The 20,803-nt window shown below is 39.2% G+C and overlaps 1 protein-coding gene across 16 annotated transcripts in view; it reads left to right on the top strand.

Moving 5' to 3' along the window:
* Positions 1-20,041, top strand: part of LMO7 (LIM domain 7) — a 139,322-nt gene extending 119,281 nt beyond the window's left edge. For 9 of the 16 annotated variants that reach the window (XM_074563923.1, XM_074563969.1, XM_074563945.1 and 6 more), the window contains 14 exons: positions 5-61; positions 215-256; positions 2,189-2,214; positions 2,528-2,632; positions 4,446-4,538; positions 5,967-6,337; positions 8,101-8,166; positions 8,503-8,568; positions 10,457-10,509; positions 12,069-12,288; positions 13,207-13,479; positions 14,853-14,961; positions 16,762-16,864; positions 19,299-20,041. In XM_074563923.1, coding sequence (XP_074420024.1) covers positions 5-61; positions 215-256; positions 2,189-2,214; positions 2,528-2,632; positions 4,446-4,538; positions 5,967-6,337; positions 8,101-8,166; positions 8,503-8,568; positions 10,457-10,509; positions 12,069-12,288; positions 13,207-13,479; positions 14,853-14,961; positions 16,762-16,864; positions 19,299-19,321 — 1,607 coding nt within the window. In that variant the 3' untranslated portion in view covers positions 19,322-20,041. The remainder of the gene's footprint in view (positions 1-4; positions 62-214; positions 257-2,188; positions 2,215-2,527; positions 2,633-4,445; positions 4,539-5,966; positions 6,338-8,100; positions 8,167-8,502; positions 8,569-10,456; positions 10,510-12,068; positions 12,289-13,206; positions 13,480-14,852; positions 14,962-16,761; positions 16,865-19,298) is intronic. The other 7 variants (XM_074564052.1, XM_074564026.1, XM_074563997.1 and 4 more) reach the window with 3 other exon arrangements.
* Positions 20,042-20,803: the final 762 nt, after the last annotated feature.

Below are 20,803 nucleotides of genomic sequence, written 5' to 3'. Positions count from 1 at the left end.
ATAGCATCTGAACCTATTTCTTTGAAAAACTTAAAAAGACGGTCACAATTTTTTGAACAAGGTAAACCAAAGTGCTAACATTTCATGTACTTCCATGAAATTGTTCCTACTGCGCACTCTTTCTAACAAGTCTGGTGCTGGGTACTATACCTCTTCAGAGTTGTTTGTTGCTGTTACAACGAAGCAACATAATTAATTTCCCTTCTTTCCCCAGGGTCATCAGGTTATTCTTACAATTCATGGGTCTACCTTTGTGGTAATGGGTCTTTGTGTGTTCTCTTATATCTATAGCTGTTTAAATCTTTTCTATGTTGTTCATACCTTTTTTTTTTTCACTGGGTAGGAGTAAGGATAGCGCACTCTGTTCAGGTTTGCTACTACCTACAAAACAAGAATAACGTTGAATATTCCAGCAGAGGTTTATCACAAATCTCAGAGCTGTTGATAAAATACTTAACTCTGGATTTGAGTTTATGTTTAGTTGCAGCTCTGTGCTTTCATCTAAATTGGTGAAAAAAGGCAGCTGCTGGCTTTCCACTATGTGGTGATGTTGCAAGAACCCACGAAGACCAATATAAATTTTGAATTGAATATGTTAGCTTTTAAAGGCAAAAAATGAGGCACTCAATTTTGGTTTTGTAGGTTGCTTTTTGGTGTTTTGCATGTCACAACTCACATATTTCCACTAATGTTGTATGTCTAATGCTGTTGTCAGACTATGTATGCCTTGCTGTTTTGCTGTAGCCTGAAACAGTAAAATTCTGGCCCACTGGAAGGTCAGTGTGAATTTTGACAATGATTTTAGTGGAGCCAGGACTTCGCCTTCAGTGGTGATGGCTTCTGTTTTTTCCAGAAGCGATATGTGAAGCGCCACAGCATAAATCTGTGTTTGTGGTTCTGTTTGCTTTTAAATATTTCTGCTGCATTGCATCTGCAATATGGTGGTATTTTGTTGTTGGTTGTTTGGGGTTTTTTTGGGCGGTTTTTGGTTTTGTGGGTTTGTTTTGTTTTGTTTAAAGCTGGCTATGAAATTAGTTTTTTATTTTAATAAATATTATAGCAATATTGAAGTGTTTCACTTGTGCTTGAAGGGGAGGAGTGTACGCTCAGTACAGTTTTGCTCATTTAAAAGTTTTGACACCTTAGCTTTACAATGGTATGAAAGATTCTTCTTTCTAAACCTGTACAGGCCAGCATAAGCTGACAGAGGTGCTAGAAGAGGGGAGCAAAGATAGGTGCTGCCTATACCTCCCTTTAACATCTGGCGCAATTTTTTGTCTTATTTTGTCTGTTCGTCCTATTGTCACTGTGGCTCTTGCGATCTGATAATGAAGACAAAATTGCGCATATATAGATTGGACACCAGTCTGTGACTTATTAGATGTCTTTGTATCCTAAATTTGACACATTTCTCCACTTCATGTGGTGATACTTCAGAAAACTTTTTGCTTTTATGTGTTTTTTTTTTTTTTAACTGAAATTTGGACAAGTACACTAGCAACAAACAAAAATAGCGATGATGCTTTGGAAAGGATTATACTTAAATTTGTGATTCTCCACATTTTCTTGATTTTATTTTTTTTAAATATATTAGCATAATACACGTCTCTCTAATAATCATCTTGGCACAAGATAAGACCGAGCATGATAGCCTCAAGCAGCATAAGGTTTGTGATGAATGGGGACAAGCTCACCAAATTCAAGTGTGCTTTTGGGACTAGGAAAGGAGGACAGTTGGAAGGGGAAAATACCTGGGTTTGTGGTAGAGAAGTTGCCTGTAGATGACTGTTGCTCTTAGTTCAGGTCAAGGGCAGTAGGTGAGTAGCTGCTCTACCCTGGAGCTGCGTTCTGGTTATTGGTCATGCTAAACAGTTGGGTTTCAGAATAATAATAGGAGAGGTGTAGCAAAGAACCTCTGTATTGCCACAGTGGGAGACGTACTGCTAATTCAGGCAATTGCTGGTGGCATTTGTAAGCATGTAAAGCTTTTAAACAATTGCACACGTTAGCTGAAAGCACCTAATGAATTCTGACCTCCAGTAGGTTCAGTAGGGCAAAATGCAAGCATGGCTTACTAAGGAAGCAAGAATTAGTCTGAAGCTCGGACTTTCCACATTTACACGAGACTTGCAGTAGTGAGTATGCATGGTTCGAATAACTTCTGGTTTTTGTTTTCCAAATCTCACAGGAGGCCCAGAGCCTGCAATGCCTGATGTAAGTACTATTTACAACCTAATAATTAATTCTATAATCCTGGTCTTTTCAAGAAGCCCGCTGCTTTCTGTTGCTTTTTATACTGCTTTAAAATTGTGATCAAATCTGGGAGTGCTGATTAATATTTTCTAACGTGGAATGGTTGCTTTCTGTCCCTTTAAAGAAAAGGCTAATTTAGGTCCTTGTCACTATAAAGCTGTAGTGTTTGTAATAGCTTTTATTTCTTATTAAAAAAGAAAAAAAAAAGTTTTAAAATGCAGAGTGTTGGATACATGGAATAAGATAATATTATTTCATTTTTGTGCTATATTAGCTCCCAGTCCCATCCATTAGTGCTCCTAGTCGTCGGGTTTGGGATCAAGAGGAAGAAAGAAAACGACAGGAAAAATGGCAAAAGGAGCAGGACCGTTTATTGCAGGTATCTTCAGAATCATAGGCTGGGAATCCCTTGAGTGCAGCAACTGTTAGGGAAGAAAAGTAACATGTGACTCCTGCCACTCTTCCTACTGATGGCCTAAGAGGACTTTCAGATACGTTTGCTGGGCTGTGCAGTTACACACAATACCGATTGTTCAGCAAAAAGCGGAAAATGCATTAGTGAGTTTCATGACATCAAGCCCAGACTGAGTATTCACTACGGCCAGAAGTGCTCAGTCATCACAAGGCTGGTATGCTCTTACTGGCAACAGAATTTAAAGGATAAACAAAGACCTAAGGGGCAGCAGTCTTCACTTTTCAATGAGTTTTATTCAGCTCCCCCCCAAGAAAATTGGCTCTAGAATGAGTTTTACCTTCAATTGGTGATACTGCCTTATATTCAGAGATGAAGAGCAGGCAGCCAGTGCCATGGTTAGATGCCTGCTAGCATCCTGTCGTTTAGCAGTCGGTGAATTAGGTGGAATCAACCTGGTTCCCAGGACCTCTGTGAGTCAGGAAGCTGAATCTACCAACACAAAACCACCTTGATAACCAGTTGGTAGAGGTGGAGGGAAGTGTTGCAGAGGGAAGGGGGAATGTTTGTCATCTCAGGGTAGCACAAAAATCAAGCGGACATCTCTGCACACCTCAGCTCAATGAAGCATAAGCCCATTCAACTGCATTCAAGACGACACATCTCTGCAAATTAAATTCAAGTTAGTTATCTACAGTCTGGGCCAGAAGGGGCATCAGTGAACGTCATTTACTCTGCACAAGCCCTTTTAATGACTTTGGTGCCTTCAACTGTGGTGTTAAAGTACAGCTTAGCAACTCTGTTGCTTTTTGGATGTTTTATCTTTTGTCATTCCTTTTAGCTTGCAAACTCTGCAAGGCAAGAGCTGTGCCTTCCTAAACATATTTGTGGTCTCTGTTATGGTTTGGGTGCTCCATTTGATGCCTGAAGAGATGGCTTTAAAGAATGTAAACCTTGGCTCCCCTTTCCTGAGAGCAATCTCAGCCCTCTGCCATCATTTTTCTTTTCTTTGCTTCTCCTTTTTCGGTCCTGAAGTAGTAAATTTGGCCAGAGTAATAATGTTCTTTCTCTTCCTTACGATCCCAGTAATGAATTTTCAAATAACAGAGAAAGGAAGCAAAATCTTTTCTTCACTTATTTCCAACATCTTAGAAGGAATACTTTTGACATCATTAAATATTTTACTTTTCCCAAGACTTAAGTGGTGACTGACAAAACCACCAAAACATTTATCGTGTACCTTGAATAATGCCTTAAGACATTACATTGATTTCATACCAAATCCAGTCATAGGACCAATTTGGAGGCCCAGAAACTGTTTTTTGTTTAGGTAAGCTTCCAAAAGCCCAGGAGTTCTTGCTCAAACGAAATTACTGCCTCATATTTCACTAAGTGATCACTTTCTATTTACCGTATTAATGTGCCCAAATCCAAGTTAAATATAATCGCTCCATCTTTCAAGAAAATACCTTAGATAGCTGATTCTTGTTCAAATGAGAACTAAACTGTATGGGGAATATAACAGATGTGAAGCCAGTTGTTATGAGACTAAGCGTGTAATAAGCCTGGATTCTCCAAAATCAATTGCAGAACTCCTTTGGGTTGTATTTGAGCCAGGATTTCATTCACTTGTGGCAACCTAATGTCCTAGTGTAGCTCAAGCATGTGTTTACCATGCTGGTCTTAAAAAAACACATTAAATACCAGCAGTACCTTTTAAACCAAATAAAAAAAATACCATGTTTCTTATTTGCATGTTTAACTTCAATCTAACCTACAGGAGAAATATAAACGGGAACAAGAAAAACTAAGGGAAGAATGGCTACGAGCTAAGCAAGAAGCAGAAAAAGAGAGCTCCAAGTATTTTGATGAGGTAGGCTATGAATATGGCTTCACTTTTGACTGTTTAGTTTCTTAATGGCTTTTTTCCTTAATAGTAGATGCATGCAAGCAGGCAAATAACTTTTTTTTTTTTGCTATGTCCTTTATCTTCTCATTTTTGAAAATTAATCATTTTCTATAACGTGGTAGAAAGAAGTTGCAAAAATGGTAAGGAAAGATTAAATGGGATGTTTTGAGACCTGTTGAATTTTACTTTTTTTCCTTATGGATTGGTTAGGTAACTAACACCAGAAATATATTGGCAAAAACTTACAGCATGTTTTAATTATTGTGACCAGAATGAAATGGTCACCTTTGCTGTATATTTACCTCCTGATGCTACTTGTTGGAATTCTGCTTCAATACTTCATCATGAGGCATGTTTGGAAGTGTCTGGCTTGCGCTGGCAACCAGTTCATCCCATCTCTGATAAACTTACCTATCAAATCAACTTCACATTTGCGATCGTATGTTTGAAAATATCGATTGCATGTAGTTTCTGTAGATGCTGACTTTTGTGGCTGTTACTTATGGGAAGATGAACAGGTTTTATCCTGGGTGTGGGAGGTGTCTGAGATATCTGTTGTCTATTGCTATGGGAGCGCTGCTTCAGGCATCCTAGCTAGAACAGTTGTGTTTATACAGTCATAAATAAGTAGACTGTAATTTAAGGCTTAGGACTTGAATAAGAAAGCTCTTTGAGCTGTCAGAGGACTTTGCTGTACAAGAACATAAACCATTTCATATTTTTTTTGTCATTAGAATTTTGGATGCACCAGTACTTAATACACAAACAGTATTTGTTCTCTGCAATTAAAACATATTTGACCGCTGAAAGACCTTTTTTCATGTCTGACAGAAGAGAGTGGTAGGTCTGAGGCTTGACTTCCAGATGGTAGGAGAATGGAGGAGGATGGGGGTTTTCTCCACAAGATGATTCACATGACATTCATCGGTCTGATGTACATGTGCAGCGTATATTTTAGTGTATACGCTCTTAGGTAGGTCTCAGGTTTCGAAGTCAAAACAGTAGGGAGAAATGCTGGGTATCATGGAAGAGTTTGTTTTCCATGGATATTTAAGTGGGGATGGGATGGCTTGAAATGTAAGTGATACTTCAGAGAGCGGAATGTTTCACATAATTGTGGCCGCGCTGCCCACGGCGCTCGCTAAGGCTGCCATGTGGAATGAAGCTTTTGCGTTAGGAGAATGTGCTCGCAGGCGCTCAAAAAAATGAAACCAAAGTACACCCTGGGTCTTGCATTGAAAGTGTTCGGGATGCTTTTTATACAGTCCGCCCTCAAAAAATAAAAGAACTTTTCTGCGTAAGCAACCTGTTTAAAAAAAAAAAACAGCTCCCTCACCTTGAAAACATGATTTTATATTTTTTTTTTTTTTTTTTTAATTTTCTTTGCTATAGGAACAGACTGTTCTAACCTTAAACATAACATCTGTCCCTGCACGGACTCCATCGGTGTCCAGCTGGAGGGCAAGCCCTGAAGCGGGTACACCTGAGGAGCCAGAAGGAGATGGAGAAAGCGAGCGGGCAGCGCGCTTGCTGGACGAGGAGGAAGAACGGAGGCAGCTTCAGGAGGAACGGAGGATCCAGGAAGAAGCAGCCTTGCGTTTTGAGCAAGAAAGGGAACTCCAAGAACTGGAGCTTGAGAGGCAACGTAAAGAGAGGGAACAGCAATATGCTGAGGAGCAGAGGCGGCAGGCGGAGATGGAGGAGCAGAGGCGGCAGGCGGAGAGGCAGAGGGAGGTGTCAGTGGAGACACCTCAATACCAAAGGTATGCACTTGTGGTGGGATGTACTTTCTCTTCCTTCTGCGTCAAAAATTCAGTTATGTTTCTAAAGGGAGTGCGTATGTCCTGAATATATAAGTGTATTCATGTAAGACTCACATTGTAGATTAATCAGTCAGTGCAAGATACCACAGGATAGCTTCTCTTTCTAAAGGTAGAAGAATCAGGCATAAGACAAAGTCTTTCCCCACGAATCAAGTGCTCTATTAACCCACTTCAACTCATTTTTTAAATAGGAAGTGTAAATACAGTAATTACAGACAAATCAAAGATGACCTGAAGCACTTAGTGTGAAGATTTTATAAGAACCCTGCACAAGCTTTTAAGTTGAGAGCCAGTGACTCAACGTACAGTGCTTTCAGAACAAATACCAATTTAACTCTTTTCCAGCAAACGCGTGACTGATTTTCCAGACTCCTCTCTCATTTTAGTTCAACAGTGCAACAATAAAGTTTAATTGCACTGCTGGGTTAATTTGTCGATGAGGGGTGTCATGGTATATGAGCGAACAGATACTGGCTTAGATATCATAGCCTGCTAGAAGTATGCGTTGTGGATATATTTATTCTAGAGGATGGAAAAAAGTTTCTTCCATGGCTTTCTTCAGCAGCTTGTTTTCTTAAAAAAAACACCAACCAAACAACCTCCCCCACTCTCAACTATTAGTTTACAAGTGCATGTTCTTGCCCAAAAGTTTTCAGACTACTATTACAGACATCTGTCTGAAACAGATTAAACCAGTAACTTTTCCTTGTTTCGTGTGCCTTTGGCTTACTGCCTTGTGTATGACTAGCTCCTCTGTTTCTCTTGAGGATTTCCCCCTTTTCTTATACAAGTAATAAGAGATGACTGAAGATAACACATGGTATCAGGTTAAGTCCTAGGAGAAGAAAATATGATTATAAGGTTGCATGTATTTGCAGAGGAGATTGTGAGACCTGGAATTACTTCAGCTCATTGGGAATGCCTGCCGCTTGTGATCCCTGCTGAGCAAAGCAGAGGCACAGTTGTTACAATGGTTAAACAGGTTCTTCTTGGCAGCCGAGCCAGGGTATCTCTGCAGTTTTAGCTTGCCCCAATTGCAAGATAATAGAACTTTGTGCGGTAACTTATTAAGCTGCTGCAATATCTGCATATCTAAAACCTTGATATGTGCTTTAGTCTCAGGGGATTTCATCTCTTCTGAGGTTGCTGCCAAAGGATGTGTTTTGCTAGACAAGGGTGGCTTTGCTTAATAGTGAGGGAGCAAGTTCAGTGAAACTGGGATTTAAAATATCTAGTGTTAAATGTTTGCTTTACGGTGGTATCCAAAGATATGACTTGACATCTGAAACGTTATATAAACATCTGTGAAGGCTTGATACTCGCTACAAAGAGCGCTGAGGGTAGGGGACAGGCAGCTGGAAGAGCTTTGTCTGTGGAAGTCAGTGCTTCTCTATGGGTTACCAACTGCACCTTCACAATTTGCTAGAATATACATGTAACTTTTAGAGAACTGATAATTTTGGACAAAGCTTACCTCCTGGCTTTGAAACAGATGAGATAATCACCGTCATATGCTGATACTTGTCATTTTCGCAGCATCTTAAAAAGTCTTTGGGATTTTTTTCTCATGTATTTTCATGTTTCTAACTAACACATATGAACTGTCTCATTTTTCTATATGTATACTTTACTGTTTGCTCAATTTCTAGAAAATGGGGTTGTTTTTGCATTTAATACGTATTTTATCTGTATTTTGCTTCTAGACATTATGAGCGCTACGAAGTATCTAAAACAATAGAGGATCGAGCTGGCCATCCTCTCATTGACAGGTAATAAGAAATTGAATCGATAGGTAGGTTGAAACATCTTCAGCAATTAGTATTAACCATTTTGGTATGCTCAGGCTTAGATTCCTTGTCACTTACAAAATTGTAATTTCAGTCAGTTTTTATCACAGCCTTCTTTTGTTAGTTGTGTTTCTGACTAAAATTAAGCCTCCTTAGAACTTCAACTCTTTGGGATTTTTTTCCTTTTTTTCCCTCAAGGATCTCTTTTGAATATTTTTAGTAGGAAATATTTATGTCTATGTATGTCTTTTTCTGTATATGAACGTAATGTATCTTTTTTTTTTTTTTTTTTTTTTTTTTTTTTTTTTTTTTTTGTAGGCAATATGAGCGTTACGAAGTTTCTAAAACCACTGAGGAGCAACCTGGCCAGTCATTTGCTGACAGGTATGCATGGTACCGTATCTCAGCATAGATTGTAACAGCACCGTTTCTGCCTCAGAAAGCTTTGAAACTTTCAATAAACTTTAGTCATGGCAGCTAAGCGTATACGCTATATTGCTGCTGTGTTTTGCAGGTTTTATGGCATGTTTTCGTCTTGAGAAAAGAAGCAGCCAGACTTTGGGCAAATTATTACGCTGTGCTGTAAACAACAGTTAGTCAGTCGGTAGGATTTTACTGGGAGAAGCAGAACTATAAGGAAGTAAATATGTGGGTGGTACTAGACTTATCTGGCTGGAAAACAATTTCAGATAGTATTGTGATTGTGTCATAATGTGCTATACAAACTAAGGTGCAGCCAGCCCAATCAGCATTGTGCAACTTAGGAGAGAGTAAGCAGGGAGGGAAGTGAGAGGCAGCAGCAGTGTATTTGTCAGGAAGATAGTAGATGTGCCACTTGTTAAGTTATGCTCTCTTACCTTGGCTATTTTCCATTTTGTTTTGCTCGGTGGTTTTTTGGGGAGTTTTATTGTTGTTTGGTTTTGCTTTGTTTTTATTTCAATAGAATATATTAGCCTCTGCAGATTTGGGGTTTTTGAATAGACAGCTTTTTCTTCTCCCTTTTAATAACTGGGCTATGGTTAAAAAATGCTGAAGTAACCTAAATCCAGAAAGTTTGCATCAAGCCTTTGTCTTAGATGACATCCCAGAGTAGTTCTAAAAGATCGCCTCTGCTGTGTATTTAATCAGTTCTTATAGTTGGCGTGAGCATACATTTTTTTATATTAAGAGAAACCCTAAAACTTATAGGGTACAACTAATGGATCTGTTACTAATGGAAGATCTAAGTCTAACTTCAGAAGGTGCCTGCACTAAATAATTACATCTTACCTATATGTGTGAGGAGGATACTCAGGTGCTAAAAGCATCCCAGGCAAGGCTGACCTGCTCTTTGGAGCTCCTGTTTACTAAAAGCAACTGTGAAATTGTTGCATCTCCTCAAATAGATAATAAAGTAGGTCTGCACCGTAGAACAGACAGTCAGAACTTGGGGAGCAAGAAACGTGATGCAGTTTATGCACCAATTTATTTACAGACAAAGGACAAGATTCGCTCAAAATGCTGTTATGCAGCCAATGCTGTACGTGTCGACACATTAATGTATCAGCTTTGAGTTGTGACCCAGCAAAGGATTTCTGTTCTTTTCCAAAGTATTTTAAACTAAGAAACTGTGTTACTTTGAGCCTAATAATACAGCGTAGAGGGGTTGCTGAAGCTTCTGCTCTTTACTGTCAGAAAAGCAGCTTTTTGCCATTTGTCTACCTGTGTATTGAATGACATTTCTTGGCTAAAACTCATTAAAAAATTATGCTGCCGGGTATAATCAGTGAATAATAACTTTCTCGAGAACAATCTGCGTTTTGAGGAGGTGTTTTGCTTATGGTCTAGTAATGGGGATGAAGTATGACTTAAGTTTCTCATGAAGTTAAATCATTTATAAACCTGCTTTGAAAGTTATCGCTTCTTTGACTGTCTTACTGTAGTCTTCACAAAGCTTTGGCAGGGAAGAACTTTAGTTTTTACAAGGTTTTGTTGAAGCAAATACAATGATCATTTCCTTGCACCTGAAGCACTGGGAACTTTCAATACAAAATTTCAACTTTTCAACAGCGATTACCTATTGACTTCTAAATATTGACATCTTCCCCCCCCCCCGCCCCCTTAATATCCTGTTGGTCTTTGGGTATTTTTGCTTCATGTTTTAAGTACAGCATTAAGTCATTGATGGGAGGGATGCTGAAAAGTGTATCTGTGGTCTGCAAAGATAAGATCTTTGCCCATGATGAGATCTCCTGGTTGAAATAGAGGAATTAATGTTTTTTTATATCCTTAGGAATAAGTCCAAGTCGACTTCAGAACTGAATGAATTCAACACAATCAGAAATGGTAAGTAGTGTTTAACTTCCATTATTTTTAAATTATTTTTTTTTAAAAAAGGTGTATCAGACGTAGTCATCCTAAGAAAATTAATTGTCAGAGTGCTTTTTGATAGCTGCACTGTAATTCAAATTCATACCACGACACACTTTAACGAAGCTTTAACAACAAGAGGAGATTCTTACAGTAATATATAAGCCTAGGACAAATATGATTAACTGCTCTCAAAGTGCCATAGCTGTGACTACAAATGGATCTCAGGTGCTTAAATTTTAGATGACTGATATTTATATGAGATTAAACCAATTGTGTAGGTATATCATCGAAGATGTGCGTGCTCTTGATATATTGACTCAGTTAAAAAAGTCACACATACCAAGATGCTAATGTATTTATTACATCTGTTTGTTCTTTTTAACTTCAGTTATTGTAGGAATAACACAGCTAGAAGTCAGCTTTTGATACTGTCACAGTGGCTTGTCTCCTGGGACTCTGTTTTGTTGCTGCCTTTCTTGAATTGTCCTTCAGTGACGTTACTGCATTTTTAGAGGAATATGTGTCAAACAAACAAACAAAGCAGTTTTAGAAATATGTTACAGGGGGAAATGCCTAGAAGCTATTCCTGTGTCTAAAACATGATTAAAAAAAGTAAGCAGAAGTAATCACAGAAAAGTAAATGGTGTATTAGAGACAATACCCCATATTGACAACACTGCTTTCACACATTAAAGCTTGGCCATTGAAACTAATGAGCAAGTAAACTTCTGCAGTATTTTATAATGGTAATCTATAGCAATAAAACCAAGACCAAATTTGTAGTTACAGCAGTATTGAAAGGCATTGAACTTTCAATTGAGTGACTTATTGCAGAGTAATTTTCTTAATTAATCTCACTGTAAAAAATAGTTACTGAATCTAGGAAATAAAGACAAAATTGTTGCTTTCTAACATGTCAGCACTTACCGGAGAAAGATGCCTTCTTTGTTTCCCCTTCCAAAATTTCAAAGGCTGTAAGACCATACCGTCCCCCTCCCCCCGCCTTTTATTCATATAAAGCAAGATAAAGCAATGTGTTTAGTGCCTTGAATAAGGAAAGAATTCTTGAAAACAGGGACAACTTACAGAAAAAGAGAATATGAACTCCTAAAGGGAAAGAAGGCACCCCACCTTTCAGTTATATATTCCATACATGCTTCAGTTTGTATTGGAGGAAGAGTCCAAATTGTGGCACTAAAAGAGATCGTGCCCTAAAATAAACATATGCGTGTATATATGTGTACACACAAATATATATATATGCATAAGTGAAGGAAAACACCTACTTGTATTAAAGTTAAACATCATCTAAAAGGCTGCATTGATGGAAACACGAATGAAAAAAATGTAATAATAATCATGTATTGCCCAGTTTGATACTGGTCACCCTGCTGCAAAAAGGAACTGGAGAAACTTGTGAGTGTGGCGATGAACCGCTGCTTTTGGAATTATAGTCAGAGTACTGGATGTGTGAGAACTGCTTTTGTGCCTTAAAGGTGCCTAGCTGAAGTTTGCACATGTCGTCCAAACAGGTACTCAGAGCAAGTATTCGGAGAGGTCCTGGAACGTGAGTGACTCGCAGAAGAAGGCTCAAAAGGAGCACAGCCTGTCTGCGGCAGAGTTGGAGAGACAGCAAATCCTTCAGGAAATGAGGAAGAAAACATCTCTACACACGGACAGCAGCTGGATTAGGCAGCGCAGTTCCAGTATACATAAGGAGCCTATTAGTCGGTACAGCAATAGTATGAGGAGGTAGGAATCGCGTTAAAAATTAACTTTGTCTCTTGTCAAATATTTTTGTTTGGTTATTCTAAACTTCAGCTCATATTACAGAGCACAGAAACAATTTGAGTCTGTGAAATGTTGTGAGGTAAACTGAATAGCAGCGGACAGAAGAAAGTAGCAGTATTACAGCTGGGATTAAATGCTTTTTTGCAAATCAAGAATGTGGATGTGACCTCTAAATAACTCAACTGCTTATTTCTTGGTTGGTATACCAGCAGTGGAAATCAGTAAGCACGCCTTGTCATTGACAGATGCGCTTAAGAATTTCAGCGTGACGATTTATTGTGGAAATCGATTATTATGGCAATGGAATATACCTTTTTTTACATAGAAATACGTCAGAAAGCCTGGAGCTTGTTTCTTGCGTTAAGTAATGCATGAGTGTTGGGTTTGTCACTTAGGAAACAGCTGAGTTATCAGCAGGAGATTGTTTGGCTATCGGGCCAACACCTTGTACCTAGACGATGCTATCCAGTCTGGGTGGATTGCTATTTCGATCTGGTATCCCTTGGAGAAAACAAAAACAAACCTAGTATCCGAGGTCCATTGCTGTACAGCGGATTTTGATACGGTTCACCCTGATAAGGCTGGAGCAAAGAGTGTTTTGCCTTTATGCTGTAGTGGTTAAGTGCCACCTCTCTTCTGCCTCGCCTGCTTTTTTCCCATGAGACTAGGACTGGACACAAAGGATGATTTGTGGCTCAAACATTTAAAATGTTTATGGGAAGAACGTTGATCAGGGTGATCAAGCAAACATATTCATGCTAGAAAATCTTAAAAATGCTAGGATAATGGTTTCCTTTTTAAAAAAAACAATAAAATACAGTAGCGCTTCTGCTCCAGCTGTACTGATATTTACATTTGTATGTGTACCTTTTATTGCAGAGGGGAGTCTTTGGACAACCTTGATTCTTCAAGAACAACCTCATGGAGGCACCACGCATGGCTGAACCAGTCTGCCTCCTCTACATCTCTGTCCTCTAGTCAAGATTTCAGTCGCCCGGTGTCCACTTCAAACCGAGCCTACATGTGCACTCCTTCCTCCAGCAAAGCACCTCCCACGGCCACCTCTGTGAGAGCCCCCTCCGTGTCCCAGGCAGCCCCCCGGGCTCAGTCTCCCCTCTCGGCTTCCCAGCCGGGGTCCCAGACACGCAGCAGGTGAGCGGGTGCCCTTCTGCTGGGAAGGTATAAATGTCCGGCCGCACTAAAGAGCAGACTTTGTACGTATGGCGGTCTGTAGCAGTGTTCTAGTCCGTAACATTGATTAACAAGCCTGAAAACCACCTGGAGTTTTCTGGCTGGTCGGGATGGTGGAAATATGGGCTGGGGGAAATATGGGCTGGTATTACCTCCCTGCTCCAGTCATTCAGAAAATTCCCCATGTTTGTCATCACTGCTTTGACATCAGTTAAAAAAACAGAGGAACTGGAGTAATAAAGCTCCAGTCTCCAAGCTGTGTGTTGGTTACCAAAATGATTAGTAAAAGCCTACTCCAGATGGCATTTCTGACATTTATTTTCTTAGGTTTGTTTTAACAAAAGATTCCTGAAACCCGTGCTTTATGGCCCTCTTCTTGGTCTCTCCTCCCCCCTTCCTGGCATGTGGTCAATGTCATCTCAAGGAGCACTCAGGAATGCTCATAACCTGTGACCCTGGAGATTTAGAGTAGGATGTTGGTTTTAATCGAGGAGGAGAAAGCAAGAATTGCAACATATTTTGAAGCAAAAATGGAATTCAGTTGCGGTAGGGTAGATGACTCTGCTGGTTTATGTACTTGAAACATTTTAAAAAATACCTTGGGATAAGACAATTACATGTATTATAACGTATTATATATAACAACAGTGTGAACACTGCTTCACTAGCTCTTACACTCTCAGGCACTTTGTGATAAATTGACCTCTTTTTTTTTTTTTTTTTTTTTTTTTTTTTTTAAAGCTAGGCTCCTACGTTCCTTATACTGTAAGAAAATTACCTTCTTAACCATGTTTGCTTATCTTGTTCTCACTTCCATTGGCTAGCATCTTGGTAGATCTATGGAGACTGACTGTATGGCTTACATTCAAAGAGTTAACGTAATATTATATGTCCAGGACTAGCCTTCTGTTATCTAACAAGGTGCAGATGGCGGGACTTGGCAGGGGTGCTTGCTAAAACTTAGCCTTTGGGATAATTCCCTGCAAATAAGAAATAAGGCGGGAGCATAAAACCTGTGGTCTTACTCTCCAAACCTAATGTGATATATTTAATTGAAGAAGGTATATTATACAACGAAACATCTCCCAAGGATGTGACAGCATTTCTTCATTTGTTCCTATGTAACTTTGATCTAAATTAAAACACTTCAGCTTTCCCTAGCTTTCAGATCTACTGTAAATAATATTAATTTTCAATTTATTTTCCCCAAGCAGCCCAATAGTCCACTTTTTACCAGTACATTTTTATTTTTAATCGCAAAAAGTCTTTGGTAACTTTTCTTTGTCTTTTAAACCTTTTCAAGCTGGTTTTAAGGATTGCCATTCTTTATTTAGGTCAGTCAGTGGGAAGAAAATCTGTTCATACTGTAATAACGTTCTGGGCAAAGGAGCAGCCATGATCATTGAGTCTCTTGGTCTTTGTTATCATTTACATTGCTTTAAGGTGAGAGCTGGGAGTCACATCGTGAAGGAACAGGAACTAATCAGGAGCACGCATGGCTACTCAGTGTTATGCTCACTGGGGCTCTACTAATCACCTGCTTTGCCTTCTACTCTTGACAGCGTGCTGCATGCATATTTCCATGAGGCAGTCCTATCTGCAGGCATTTATCACTCAGCTCTAGGACTATTTCATAAATGACAGAGCTGACAAGTGGGACTCTGACAAGTAAAACAGACGCGTTGACTGTGAGATCAAAAGTTTTTCCTTCTTCAAATAGACAGACAGCAAAAAAAAAATCAGAAGGTGCTGAACCAGAGAAATCAGGTCCTTAAAAAAGAAATCTCAGCCTGGACCCTGGCAATTAAATCATTTAAGATGAGCCATCACTTCTAAACTAATCTTAGCTGTCATTGTTCACACGGTGTTTTCCAGGCAAAGGGACGTTGTCAGTGTTCAGCCTGGCAGGATAAAACCCAGCACCAAACCCGAAGTTGTGTTTAGTGCAAACCAACCCTGGTCAGAAGCTTAAGTATATTAGTGTTAATCAGCCCCGGTCAGAAGCTAGGTAGGTATATTAGCTCAATCTCAGCACCAAGGTACAGTTTTACATGATTTCCAGACAGCTTGGAGTATACATAGACCTGAAAGAATAAATGCTTGCCTAGAAAAGATATAAAAACACTCCTAGTCCCCCTGTCCCAGGACCACATGAGGAATCAGACTGATGTGGAGGTGTCGTTGGACCCTGCTTCTTCCATGGCTTTAAGAAAAAGACTTCTGTGTTTGGTTCAGAACAGAACCCTCTGTGCCCAGCTGAAAAGTGTCAGCTAGAGTATTACAAGGGATTGACTCAAAGCTCTTCCTGGTCCTGCCTGCCTGAGCAGGAGGGACTGAAGTAATCCATGGAGGCTGGTCATCATTCCCTTTCTGCAGAACGTGTATTCCGTGTGAGAGAGTCCACCTGGAGGTCCTAACCTACATAAGAAAATAGCAAATTTGTGTTTTTCAAATTTCTGAAGATCAACGAGCTGTTGAACAGACTGGTATCCAAAAGATTCATTACTCCTTTAAACAGGCAAGCTATCTCTCCTTCTGTAGACAGACAAAGTACTTTGCTTTGTAAATTCAGTAAGGAGCGTGTTATGCTTTGGTTTATAGTCCTTCCGGAAGTGCTTGGTATTCACAGCAAAGGTGTGTTCAGCCACCATGGTTAAACAGTTTAATGTTAGCATGAAAACTTTCAAGCCCTTTATTCATGTGTTTGTTCAAGAAAAAAAATGAAATTGGCCCCTTCTTCCCAAGTAAGAACTTGTTTCTACGATGCAAACCCAGGAAATTGGGGGTGCCTGAGTATTTGCTGTTTTGAATGCCAAAGGGCTGAGGGTGCCAGCAGCATATAGTGCCACATGGAAATCTGCAGGTAGCACACCCAGGTGTTCTGTGCCAAAATTGCTGTTGCCGTCTAGAGAACAAATTTTTTTTTTTTTTTTTCATGCCAAGCCAGTTCTGATTTTTGGAGAAACTGAAGTTCAAATTAGATGTAATGAACTAATCTCTAAAACCTGTCTGCTCTCTGTTTGCTTAGTTGGTGTATCTCTGCTATTCGTTGTCCAGTCGCCGCCTTAAAATACTTTCTAAGGGTTGGTCACATTTTGATCTACTAGTTGTTATACATTTGCTTCTAGTGATTGTGGGTTTATGGTTCAAGCTTTGTTGAGCTTAAATCCAAGCTGCTTTTGAACAGCATTTTTGTTTCTTAATATTTTGTAAGGAGTTGCTAATTATTCATCTGTCATACAGTGTGTTGCCTGCGGATGCGACCTTGGGGGATCCCGCTCTGGAGCTGAAGTTAGGATCCGAAACAACAAACTCTTCTGCAACGACTGCTATATCAGATTTAAAAGTAAGGCAATGCAACTGCGGTGTGCATGGCGGTAGTTCTTCTTTGTGCTGTAAAACCTCAAGTGTTTGCACAGCTGAGCCACTCGATAGCTTTCACGTTTAGCTTTAAGTTAGTATCTTAGAGAAGAGGTTCGGCAAGGTCTGATTGCCAGTTTCTCTCTTTTGAAGGGTAGTCATTCCTAACTCTTAAGTTGCCAGTAGCCAATTCTGCCCCCTTGTTGTTAAGCAGCTTCAAGCAGACAACGTGGTATAGTCATCCTGCTTTCTTCATAGATCTGGGAAAGTGGTGTCAAGGAGTTGTCACTTGCTGAACAGGCTTGTCTTGATAACAGGGAAGTCTTTTTGAAAAATTGTCTATTTTTTTTGTTTTTTTTTTTTTTTTTAAAGTAATCTGAATATGTATTAAATTCCATCCTAACACATACCTGGAAAGCTATTAGTTTATCCTGTGCAGGTGGCACAAATGCTGGTTTCTTTTTGCGATGCTATTATTATTTGAATTATAGGTCTGTGATTGGTTATTCATTTAGGTACAAGTTCAGGAGGAATTGATTTACTTACAGATCTTAATTAAAAGGTGCAGTATAATTTTTTTCCTTTATTATGGTTTGCAGAATTCTGATTTACTGGAGCATGATGTTGAGGCTTTGAATAATGGTGTTGAGTTGTTTTTTTTTCTGCTGTCATAGATGATGGTAGACAACCTCCTAATTTTGACAAGTCTCGGGAGTTTTATATGGCTCTATTTTTATGTAGCAAATATGAAATTCTCCGGAATGATAAAATTCAGCTAAGGGAAAGCATTTCTGAATTACTTCCTGGGAAAGATGTCCGCGTTTCTTCATGAGCCTGGCACATTTTTCTCATGGTGGACCAGAAGGCAGTGAAGGGAACAGGATATTCATGCTACAACACTTGAGCGTGACTTGGGCATCTGCCGGCTGAGATGCCTAGCTCAGAAAAAGAGAAGCTCTGCATCTGATGCCGTTGCTGTTTTCAGGCTCTTTTTGGCTTCCAGGAAGAGGAAAAGCTGCCTGCACCACACAGAAATGGTTGTGTGGTGCCCAAGCTAAAACCAGAAAACCCCACACCTCTCCTTGATGCTAACAGTGGATTCACAGAGGCTAATGTTAGCTGTAAGGATGCCGCTGTGATCAAAGGAAGGAGAAGGAGAATCACCCTCTTCCATCTGAAGGTGATCTGGAGCACTGGGTCATATCTCTCACAGTTAATGTTCGGAGAATTTATCTCCTGCTTGATGATGAGACTATGCCAAAGTGACCATGTTCCTACTTGAAGCCCCGAAATGTGTGGGAGATTCAATCTGGAGCCCGCTCATGTTATTTTTGCTTTATCTTTTTTTTTTTTTTTTTAAAGCGGGCAAAATCACTGGATGAGTTGTACTGAAAAAAAAAAAATTTTTTTTTTTTTTTGGTTATTTCCTGGCAAGGCAGCATTCAGGAATTTGGTGATGGAAGTAAGCAAGAATTTTATCATGGATAAATTGCTATTTAGTCTCTCTTTGACTTTACAGCCCATAAAGTCATGGCAGTGCCCTTCAGAAGCAGAGTTGATCTGTGAGAAATGGTTCTATTCCCTTCCCTTCAGACTGCATCTTCTTGGGCCAGTGGGCACCTCAAAACATAATTGTGTGAGATGTGAGCAAATCAGGAATTGTGAGAACTTGTAGGTACAGAATAAAGCGTTGAAATTAGTGATTAGTAATTCAAATTAGCTACTTCAATAATACAAAAGCCAGCTATGCGATTACTGCAATGAAGATCTACTGACCGCGCAGCACTGGTCTGTAATGCAGATTACTTTGTTTGCAGTTGGCATTTGACATCGGCCTGGCTAATTATTCGTTAGTTTGGAACGTGAGCGTAATGGCTAAAAGGTTTGATAAACTGTAGGATTATTAATATTCACTGTGTAACTTTATGGTGTGATATTTTTGCACATTTTTATGTTAATTTTGTGGTTTAAACTTGGAACATTGTAGCAAAACACCAGTGAATTGGCAGATGCCCACAAATATATGCAGAGAGAGGATACGGAAGGTCTTTTTTAGTATTGTTACAGTTATTTAGCAAATTTTAATTTCATTATTGAAGGGTGAATTTAGAGAAAGTCACCATGTGTCTATGCTAATACTAAAAATAATTGTTAAAAACTTGGTAAGGTGCATGTGCTGTGGAATATTACTTGGCCTGAAATACTTGCAGTGCTATAATTGGATTAAACTCAAATTTGTATTGTTCATTAAATTTGGACTGCTGGATTCAGAATGTATACCGTAGTTTGTGTTACCATTTTTAATAGGTATTGGAAATACCATTGTATGGCTATTTTTAACTTGGAAATTTTGATTTTTGTCACTAAGATTCTTCAGTAGCTAGACTTCAATTCTGATTTCTTCTATCTTTCTCCAACAGCTGGACAGCCAACCTCCATGTGAAGCAAATGAAGATATGAAACCACTGTTGCAGATAAAAGAAGAGGTGATTGCTGCTGATGTAGATCTATAAATATATATATTGTGTGTGTGTGTGTGTTTTTTCTAAGAGTAACTCTTGCTTGTCTAGTCTTCATAGCAATGCATTGTATTCTTCATATCACTATTTTTATTTATAAGAAAGTAATTGCAGTAAAGGAAATATCTGGGGAAAATGCTTTCACTTTTTCATCTTCAAGTACTGAGAGCACAAGGGAGAATAAGTATATTTTCAGTAATAACTTCAAAATATTTTTGAGGCTTATAATCAACTAGTTGACTTTCCAATGGTATATGAAGAGGGTATTTTGTTTCTAAGCTCTTGAAATGAGCATTAGAGAAATAGCTAATATAAATATATATTTGCAATTGCTGTCTTTATTTTTGACATATACTGAAAGTGAATTCTCTAGGTTAATATGAAGCTGCATTTAAATGCACACAAATGTGTTTGCTTTCCATATGCTGGTTTCTAAAATTATCTGCTTTTTTGAAACTTAAATACAAAGAATAATCTGTTTGCTCAGTGGTGTTGGCATAATATTCTGTGGAATCCATTTAAGGGGAAGAGTTCTCTTTTCCCATTTGAAAAATGTAACTATCACTTTTTCCTCCACAAACTGAGTGGAGAATGGTTGTTGAATTACAGTATATTTGTAAATAAAATTTCTGATGTTGCATTTATTAGAAGGGTTTTTTTTTTTCTCTCTGCCCAGCTAAGTGTGTCTAAGATAATTTGCTGAAATACAAAACTGTTTGAATTTCATCTTGGGAAAATATTTTTTATGAAAGGATTAAGAGGTCCACCTAAATATGTGCAAGAACAATAGTTCTTGCTTTTCTCTTTTCCTTTACAACAGACGTCAAATTTTGTATATAGTTCTTCCATCAAGCTCCTCATGCTCTTTCCCTTCAGCATTTAATACAAGTGTGGTGAGACTGATTCTTTGTCCTCTGTGCTCATCCCTGAAGCACAACAATTGGAAGAGCTGAAAGTTCCCCGAAACTTCTCTGCTGAGCCTAGAAAAGAGGTGCTGATGAATATACTTTGGGTTAGGTTCTGCTCCTTCTGAAAATGCGTCTGGAAGGCGCACTGTGTGTTTTTCAGCAGTGGCTCACAAATTGCTTTGGTCAGTGGCTTCCCCAAACCCTTTCATGCCCAGTTATGTACCCTTCTGTATGTGTGTCCTTGGAAGCAGCAAAGAAAACATGGGATGTGGATCAGAGGAGTTTGGGGAAGCATTTTGTGGATGTAACAAAGGAAGAGGACAGCTGGGAGGCGTAGGAGGGTGGTGGGGCTCTGAGTTTGAGCTTGTACATGGCACCATGAGGAGCCGCAGTGAGGGTGCCAAAACAGCTCAGGGTGCTCCTTCCTCTCAGGGGATCTCAAGGACAGATAGGAGAGCTAGCTGCTTGGGGAGGGCTGTGGGCAGCAAGGGAAGATCA

Source organism: Larus michahellis, chromosome 1, assembly GCF_964199755.1.
Source record: "Larus michahellis chromosome 1, bLarMic1.1, whole genome shotgun sequence".
In the NCBI taxonomy this organism is placed as follows: Eukaryota; Metazoa; Chordata; class Aves; order Charadriiformes; family Laridae; genus Larus; species Larus michahellis.
This window is presented reverse-complemented; position numbering and strand designations above follow the sequence as displayed.